General features: G+C 35.1%; 1 protein-coding gene across 1 annotated transcript; it reads left to right on the top strand.

The window, feature by feature from the left end:
• The first annotated feature begins 999 nt into the window (after window positions 1–999).
• Window positions 1,000–9,011, top strand: LOC147397040 (uncharacterized). Its single transcript, XM_086452440.1, has 2 exons — window positions 1,000–1,446; window positions 8,705–9,011. Exon 1 carries the CDS (start codon window positions 1,170–1,172, stop codon window positions 1,437–1,439), a length of 270 nt encoding a protein of 89 aa, XP_086308566.1. The 5' UTR covers window positions 1,000–1,169; the 3' UTR covers window positions 1,440–1,446; window positions 8,705–9,011.
• Window positions 9,012–9,690: the final 679 nt, after the last annotated feature.

The following is a 9,690-nucleotide window of genomic DNA, read 5'->3' as shown; positions in this document are numbered from 1 at the left end:
GGCTGATTTTTTGCGAGGATGATCTTTATGGTGAAGGGATCATCATTGCAAAAAAAAAATCAGCCCAATTCAAAACTGTTTTGCCATATAAGACAAAACGCTGTCTACAGATCTTGACCCATATATATTTGCATATCTATGTACCTATTTGTGTATGCTGACAACTTATCAAAGTATTTATAATAAGAAACATAATATGATATATTCAACAATAATAATAATAATAATAATTATTATTTTCCATTGTGATAATCGGGTATCCCTATAAACAGGACCGGGTACATATCTAGGCTTTGTCTAGTCCATAAACCATGGTCTTGTTAAAGGACTAGTCTTGGGCAATGCTTGCACATCACATGCACCAGAAAAGTAAGGAGACACCCTGATAGGTGACCCCCTGAGAACAACCTACGGGCATTTACTGTTTATCGGTCCAAAATTGCCATTAAGCCAAACCCTTGTTGTATATGCATCCATTCTGATCATTCATTTTAGTAACCTTACATGAAAAATGAACCATTTTGTGGATTCAAAATTTTTTTCATACGAGGACATGCAAATATTAGAAATTTGCACAAAATATTATGAGTTATCGAACATACTACCTACGGACTTTCATCGCTTATTAGATTTGAAATTGCCATCGAACCAACCCCTCAGGGTTGGGTTTATTCTCTCTAGAAATGTGTTTGAAATTGGATGACCTCTAATTTATTGATACAATGGAGTTGTGTTATACTTACATTTTTTTCCTCGAAAATAACAGTAATTACTATTCAAAATTTTAAATATTAAAGTATTTTAATGAATTTAATATAAATTAATTATAATCCCAAAATTTTAAATATTAAAATACTTTAAATAAATATAATAAGATTTATTCTAGTCTCCCCAGTTAATTTGTGAGTCATCGAGTTGCATATGAGTCGAGTCAAGTTTTCTTAATCCCTGTTCATAGAAAAATGAACCTGTCACTATTATTTCTCCGATTAGAAATTAGGAATGTAGTCCAAACTCCAAATAGAATACAATTCCTACTTCCATCCACAAACCAACCTAATCCAAATTCCAATTCCAATGAAAAACAAATACACTTCTCTTCATTTCTCTCTCGGCAGATTAAAAAAATTACAGTAGAGAGAGAAAGAAAGGGGGGTAGAGAGAGAGAGATGGTGTTCAATGGTGTTCTTGTGGTGAATGTGGCGAACATATCAGCGAATTTGTGGCAATATTTAGCTTTCAATCCGGAGAGATTAAGCAGCCAACAAGTACTGAATCTCATATGTTGTTTGCCATTACAGCAGTTAGGGCGTCTCGCTCTCTGTTTATGGAATTTCTTTTGTTTTCCCCCACCTGATGACTATTACTACATCTACGCATCCAACTCGTCTGATTCTTCAAGTTCTTATTACGATCCTTACGATTCGCATTCAGATTGATTCTTCTGTACGTATTTCTATCTTTTACATAATAAAAAAATCTCTCGCTTGGATTTGATTCTTAATAGATCTTTATTTCTGTTGTTGTTGATTATGTTGATGGTGACGTTGTTTGTGTTGTTATGATGAAATCGATGAATCTGTTTCTGTGATTTGAGTACTTGTTGGATTTGTTTGTGTTGAAATTTATTTTCGATTGCTTTTCTTGTAAGCTTGGTCAATCCGTTGACTTTAGATTGGTTAGTTGTTTGGTTGGAGGTTTTGATCTTAAGGTTGATGGTAGTTATAGGGAGCTTTTGATCTTTAGGTTGATGGTAGTTATAGATAACATTTAGTTGTAAGCAAAGACGAAATGGAATTTTGTTGTTTAGTAATGAGAAACTCAAGTGCTAGTAGAAGTTGTGTATTTGGAGTCCAAATCAAGAAAGCAAAAGAACTTGAACTATTGGGACTTGTGTTGTTGATTTTGTAGACCTGTTTGCGTTTTTATGATAAATCCGAGGAATTGGTTTCATTGGTTAGAATGATTTTCGGATTTTTTTTTTGTTTTGATATTATATTTTGGTTTTTTGTTTTTATATAAATTTAAACTTGGTCAATCTTGTGATGTTAGATTGGTTATTTATTTGGTTGGAGGTTTTGATGTTTAGCTTTATGGTAGTTATAGAGATCAATTTAGTTGTAGGTGAAGACAGAATGAAATTTTGTTGTTTAGTATTTGATGTTCCAAAATCCAGTAGGAGTCGTGTTGTTTGAATTGGGTGTCCAAATCAATAAAGTAGAAGAACTTGAGCTATTGGAAATAAATAAATAGGTGGCTCTGCATCAATCCCACATGAAAATGGATTAAGGCTGAGGGATTTAAAACTGTGGCCATTCTCTTTTTCACATGATCATGTCCCTCAGGTGAAACATCAAGGTGCATAAAAATAATGCTTATCAACCAATCTCAACTCAATAATGCAAACTGCACCTGAAGAAATGGTCCATTGTGATCCCAACTTTTATTGACCCCAACTCTATGGATTATAGGGGGAAAAAAAGAATTAGTTTTCCAAATATTTACGTGAAGTCTGCAATATGCACTTGCAATGTCAAGGCACTCTGCAAATGGGTCAACAGTTTCTTATGGTCTTAAAACTATGATGCCTGCCACGCTTTTGTTGAAGTAAGTCATTCATCCAGCTCATAAGGAACTAGACTAGGTTGTACGGTCAGCCCATTATTAACTTCTCAGAAAACAAACAAGATTAATCAATCATATTAGGATTTGACCATCCACCCCTTTTTATGATGGAAATGTGTTCCTTCAGTGATGAAATTTAAAGAATTAGTGACTTTAATCAAGCCATAGCCATTTTCCTCTAGTACCAAATGGTATCAAGATTGATTGCAAGAAAAACAATAATGGGTGATTTTTTATATTAATGGTTATCATCATCATCAAAGCCTTATCTCAAAATTGGGGTTCACTTAATGAATCAGGTTCATTCATTCAATTTTACCTAAATTCATGTATTTGGTTAAATCAAATGTGCTTATATATTATGTAACTACCTCAATCCCCATTCATTTTGGTCTTCTCTCATTCTATTAGAACCTTCAACTTACACATTCTTTTTAATTGGGGTTAGCTTTCATGGCAAATATTTTCATTTCTAATATTATTTTTCTTAGTCTTTCCATCCATCCATCCATCTCAACATCCTCATATTGTTACTCTCAATCTATGAACATATTGTTTTTCGATCCCCAACATTCTGCGTAGCCGATCTTAAACCGTCTCATAAAATTCTCCTTTAATTTGATTGTGATTTGTTGGTCACATTAAACTCTAGAAAAACACTTCTACTTTAATTATCCAAATCTAATTCTACATACAACATCTTCCTCAATCTCTCCATCCTTATGTAACCAATCGGGTGAGGAAGTAGCAAGGGACTTGGGTTTTAGAAGGGTTTTCAAAGATTGGAAGTGAAGGAGGTGGTGGCCAGATTTTCATCTTTTATTTCTTCTATTTTGATCTTCACTAGAGTTGATGACCATCAAATATAGGATTGAAGCTGGGATGGGGGTTTTCTTGTCAAGTATTTTTATGCCTTCTAAGAACCTCCTTCACCTATTTGAAAATCTTTGTGAGGCATTGTAGAACAGTAAATGTGTGTATTTAGTAAAATCTTTGTTAGGCTCTGTTTGGATACAAAGAAGAAAGTAGAAAGTAACTATGGGAGAAAGTAATTTTTAGAAAGTAGAAAGTATTTTCCTTTTCCTTTTTATAAATTTTAGATTTTTACTTTATAAAAGTTAACCCAAACAAAGCCGGTTAACTTTTCAACTTTCAATCTTTATTTATTTATTTGTAAAAGAACTTACTTTTTAAGTGTATCCAAACGGCTAAAATGACTTGTATATTTTACTTTTTTCTTTCTTACTTTTGCACCTAATTCCTGACTACTTCTCTTCAGTCTCATTTATCATATGCATGCATTCATGTAGGAACAAATTCTCTAGAGTAATAAATATCTAAATATGTTGAATCTTGTTTGAACCCAAGTAGTTGGGATAAGGCTTTGATGAAACTCTAGTCCTATAGGTAGTTTACTAGTTTAAATTTTCATTTTAATCCAGTAAATTGTTTCATCTCTTTAAAGAGCATATTGGCTGAATGGTCTGGCATGTTCCTTTAGTTACCATGCAATTTTTCCATCCTATCTAAGGAGCACTTTTTTGCTGGTTTAAATCTGACATGTTTTCACTAGCCATCATCAAAGTGAACAGGTACCACATCATGCGAAGTCATGACCACAAACTTTGGGATAAGGCTTCAATTATGATGATGACTATAGTATGCAAAGCTGGGTGGCTAGCATTGGATTTGGTTATCATTGATCTAGTCGTAGCTAGTTTTGTGATAGATTCCCATCCTTTTGCATTGCATTATGTGCTTTGGGTTTCTTTTGATGACTTCCCAACCTCTATAGCTAAAGGCAGTCACTAAAAGTACATGCACCATTTTTCCAAGACTAGTTCATTCTCATGCCACCTCGATGTTAGGAATCTTTTCTTTGTTTACTAAATGAAATTGCTACTAACTAGACATTTGTGAGTTGTGACCTTCCATTCTGTTGCTTTTACTTAAGAGAATCTCTGTGAAAAGTTATGTCTCTCAAGCAAAATCAAGTACTAGACATAGTTGCCGATTTATAAGAATAGGATAATTTCCCAAATCAATTCAACTCTAAGTGTAGTCCATGGGGATTTATTGGTAAAGTCGAAGGTGAGATGATCAACACTATGACATAACATAATCTATATTAACTGAGAACAAGGTAATGTAGACCACAGCAAAAAAGAAAAGATGCATTTCTGGTTGACATTGGCAATGCCAATGTGATAGACAATAGTGGCTATTTGCTGGCAATCCAGGGTACGGAGATGATTTTTGATGGGTCAAGAGAGATGGAAGTGGATGGACGATGGATCAGTTCTGGTTTGGGTACCAATGTATTTAGAACCGAGACCTGTGTGTACAACAGTTTCGGTTCGTATCAGTTCTAATTCCTATACTTTAAAAGGTGGACCTAGAACTGGGATAATTTGCTTTGGTTCCAACCAGGTGTTAGATACACAGTTGTGATGAAAGAATACAAAAGAGAGAAGAAAAATGGCTCTTATCCTATCACAAACACACACGCGTGTGAACAACACACACACACACACACACTCGGGGAATGCTAACATTTAAGACTTCAACAGGACATTAGCAACCTCCACAATCACGTGTTTTCCTTATTTGCCCGATTTTTTTTCCCACTATTTTGTCATTTAGTGCAAAAATGATTCTATGGTAATATTGCAATGCATTAATGTAATTTTGTAAATATCACAAAGCCTCAAAAAGTTATTTACAAAAATTATATTACATAATTACCACCGAACTCTTGCTTTTTTGTAGTAAAGTATATTCTTTTCAGGGAAAATAAATGTTTGTGTTTGTGGAGGTTGCTAACAACCCATTGAAGTGTTGGATGTTAACATCTCCTTATATATGTAACTTTGCAAACTTTTTCTCTAGAAGTGCATTGGTCCTAAACCAATCATCCTCGTTGATCAGTGGTGGAGAAACTGATGCTTTCTCAACTATCAAGAAAAGATCAATGCTTCCTTACCATCTCCTTCAACCAGAGTCTAACCTTTATTGGTTTCTATTGAATTCTCTTTTTTAAAAACTTCCACCAAATAGATTGAGGCATTTATCTGACATATAGGACACCCATAAGATTGGTTCCCCTGCTATCCACAGCTAAAATAGCTGATGGAGTTTGTTGGGGTTGGAAAAAAAAAAACCCCATTCCAGTTTTTCAAGGGTGTACGTTCTACCGTTGATCACCCTTCTTGAAGTTACTTACCTATTAATGTACTGAAATAACTTTTTCTTTGCCTTTTAGCACCATTTGATAGGCAAAGTCAACATCGTAGATCCAATGTAATGAAAACTCATCTTCAATTGTCGATCTCAACCCATTAACATTGCAAAGCAACTTTGACCCATAGCTCAGTTGGTTTGACACGTTGCAAAGCAACTTTGAGGTTGTGGGTTCAAGTCCAGCTTAGCCATCAAAACAAATTGTCGATCTCAACCTATTAACATATTTGGCAACCTTTTGTGCCTGTCTCTCTCTGAGAGTTTTGAGTGGTCAATTGAAGAAACTTTTCAATGTACTCATTTATACTTTTGTCCTCCTGTCGTGAGTTTTGCAGTCTTCAGAATAAGTTTTGTGCATAATCAGACAGCAATAACTTACAATGTCAAACCGATCTTCATCTTCTCCCTAGTTTTGATCAACTATTTTTCTCTTAGCTTCTTGTCAGTCTGGATCTATTCCCACCAAATTATCTGGCCCTAACACCTCACTGGATTTTAGGGGATTGCATGTGACATTTGTCCAGTAATGATTCATTTGATGAAAAAGGTGTTCTAGTCCTGCTTTGGACATCCTTCTTGAGGATGGTCCCTTCACTATGGACATCATGCTCACAAAAAAAAAAAAAAAAATCAGTGCTTGACTTCTCAATGGTGTTTATGGTCCTAGAGATAGTGGCGAACGAGATCAATTTGGGAGGAATAGGATTATTTTTTTAGCCTTTGGGATTTTCCTTGTATGGGCGGAGATTCTGATGTTTGTAGATTTTCCTACGAAAGGAAGGCAGTGAAGATTTTAATATTCTCATGTTTTCTTTATGATAGTAGGAGAAAGTCTGATTACCAGGAGCACGAGGGATTTTGAAGAACTCGTGAACAAGAACTACCATGTTGATAATTCTTTGGAAGGAGGTAAATGTTCTTGGTCGAATAATTAGGTTGACCCAACTCTATGTGGACTAGATAGATTCATGGTCATGGTAGCTGGGGCGGGTTGCAATCCCTAGATAAGCTTTGGATCATGTTTAATTAATGTTGGATTGTGGAGAGCTTGCTCCTAGGCCATGACTTTTTCATTTTGGAAATATGTGGCTTAAGATTCCTAATTTTATGGATAAAGTCAAGGAATAGTGGCAATCATTTTCTTGTGATGGTATAATTGGGTTGGTGTTGTGTCCGAAACTCAAGGCACATAAGGAGAAGATTAAGGTATAGAATAAAGAGTAATTTGTGAGGGTGGACTTAAAGCTTAAAACTATCTTGGAGAACATAACACTCACCGGCAGGAAGGAGGAGGGAGAATTTCTTTGGAAATGAGAAGTAAAAGGGTGAGCTTGAAAGTTGGTGAAGTTGGAAGGAGAGGTTGAGGGTGAGACGATTGAAGGAAGGGAACAACACCACAAAGTATTTCCTTTGGGTGGAGAATGCTAGAAGTATTTGCAATATTATTTTTAGATTGAAATCAGGGGTTAATTGATGAGGATGAGATCAGGAGAGTTGTGGGGTGGGGGGAGTGGGTGAGCTTTATGGAAACTATATAAGACGAAGATATGGATACAGTTGACCCCAATTTTTTTGGATTAGGCTTGATGATAATGATGAGTATGGTAATGGGTATTGGCTGGAAAGAGCTTTTGATGAAGAGGATAGGCATCTATTAAAAAGAGTCAAGTGGGTATTGGCTGCAGCATTCAACACATTATGCTACAAATTATCTTGAAATTCTCTAAGAACATCATTTAGAAATTGTTGTTAACTTCTTATTAGTCTACTTTTATTTAAAATCTTCGTCTGTTTGGCTTGTGCTTTATTCTTGTATCTTGGTAAAGCCAAATGACAATGTGCCTCAGGCCCCACAACTTTTGATGGTTCTATAAATTTCTTTCTGTAATCAAAGATTTGTAGTATATGATGCTTGTGTACAGATACTGGTACAAACATGGTATGGGAAATGGGAATACGAGTCCTCATTTCCCATAATCTAGGACATAGATACGGGTACTAGGACAGATTTACGGGTATAGGTTTGTCATGGGCATGTAAAACAAAGGCATCAACGAGGAGTGCTTTAGTTCTAGTTGAAGGCTCTAAAATGGCAAGGGGAAGGCCGAAATGACATGGATGGAGATAGTTAGAAAAGAGATAAAAGTACATGCCTTGACTAAAGATATGGATCTATAAAGAGTTAAATGGCAAAATAAGAATCATATTGCCAACTCCAGTATTTGGGATGACTCGTGAGGATGATTTGCATTGAGGTTTAATTTTTTGTTAACGTGAAAATCATTTCAACGATTTCCCTCATGCCTTTATATATGTTCCAAGATTCTATTTATGCACATCCTTTGATAAAATTGATAATGAAATTGGTAATAGTTGACAAAATGACCAGTAACACAATTATGAAAGGAGAAACATTGTACTGTAGATTTAGTCCTATTGGTATGCGGAACATTTTGGAGTATCTAGGTGTCATGGTTTTGAACAGTTCTCTTAACCTATAAGTATTTTCGTAATGGAAGCCTAAATATTTCCCTGAACTTTTAAGTAAAAAAATTGTGTTTGCTTTTTAATATATTTTTTTGTTTAAACTATATGGCTTTATGGAGCAAATACCGTGTACATTGCACATCATTAGGTGTCAAAAATAAATCATTGTGTCTCAGTTGTGATTCTTGCAAAATCTTTATAATCTTTTCTTGGGACAATGATGATAGATATTGCTTTTTGTTTTATTCCATTTTGAAAAAGTTTGGCTACTGAAGAATCCACTAAATATTTGTTAATTTTACTTGGAATAAAATTCTGAACATGAGTGCTAAAAGGATCATTTGAATTCCAGGAATGTCCAGTGCTTATGATTTTGTCAAGTATATGCAATTAGACTACAAGAATGGATAATACTTGATAGGAGTTGGGCTGCATAAACCTTTATTTGGACGAGCACGGTGGTGTTGGTGGTGACCATGTTTATATTGAATGTGTTAAAGTTTCATATCATGATACCCTTTATTTCTCTTACACCTATCCATTTGTTTATTCTCATTATCATACAAGTCTTCTCTTAATCACTTAGGGTTTGGCTTCTATTATGATTGTGTATAATCCACTTGACAAAAATGAAATTAATTACTATGTGATTTGAAACACTTTCATGCTCCATCATCATTCACATTTCTCAATGAGAACTTACTTAGAGTGGGCTGACGCCCGCCCACACCACACACCAAAAAAAGGGAAGATTACTTAAAGGACCCTTGCGGAGGGACTTCTTTCTAAATATTCCCTAAGTTTTGCATGGTAGCTTGATAGGACATTTAGTAAACTTATTTTTTCGTAAAGGTCCCTCGTTGCTAGTGAACTCACCGCTTTTTTATTTATTGTTGAGCTCACCACTTTTTATTATTGTTTAACTCGATTTTTTTTATTTTTTATTTAGTGTCAAACTCACCACTATTTATTGTCAAACTCACCCCCCCTCCCCCTCCCCCTCCCCCTCCCCCCTAGCTTAACTTATTTGGTAAAATCCATTGGTGATACACTAGATTTGTGTTCAATTCTCTTTTGTAGGGAGTTATTGATCTCATTAAATTAAAGACAGGTTTAATGATCTAAAAATAAATCAAGAATGTGAAAATTGCATGTTCAAAAAAGTGCTCATTGCGAAAACAGCCTTTAGAGGTGTAGGCCAACCATTGGGCCCTCTCTTATGCGCCTTAAGGAAACAGGTATCTGCTAAAAGGGGACCCTTCTGTCACAACTGTTACTTTATGGAGGTTTTGCCTGCAGTTCATGTTTTAAAAAGTTTCATTGTTCAATTAATGTGTA

Source organism: Akebia trifoliata, chromosome 8, assembly GCF_017979445.1.
Source record: "Akebia trifoliata isolate Shusen 1 chromosome 8, ASM1797944v1, whole genome shotgun sequence".
In the NCBI taxonomy this organism is placed as follows: Eukaryota; Viridiplantae; Streptophyta; class Magnoliopsida; order Ranunculales; family Lardizabalaceae; genus Akebia; species Akebia trifoliata.
The sequence above is the reverse complement of the archived record's forward strand: the minus strand, read 5'-3'. Positions and strand labels throughout refer to the sequence as shown.

Coding starts and splice junctions, on each gene's coding strand:
- LOC147397040 (XM_086452440.1), top strand. CDS start 1,170: ATGGTGTTCAATGGTGTTCTTGTGGTGAATGTGGCGAACATATCAGCG.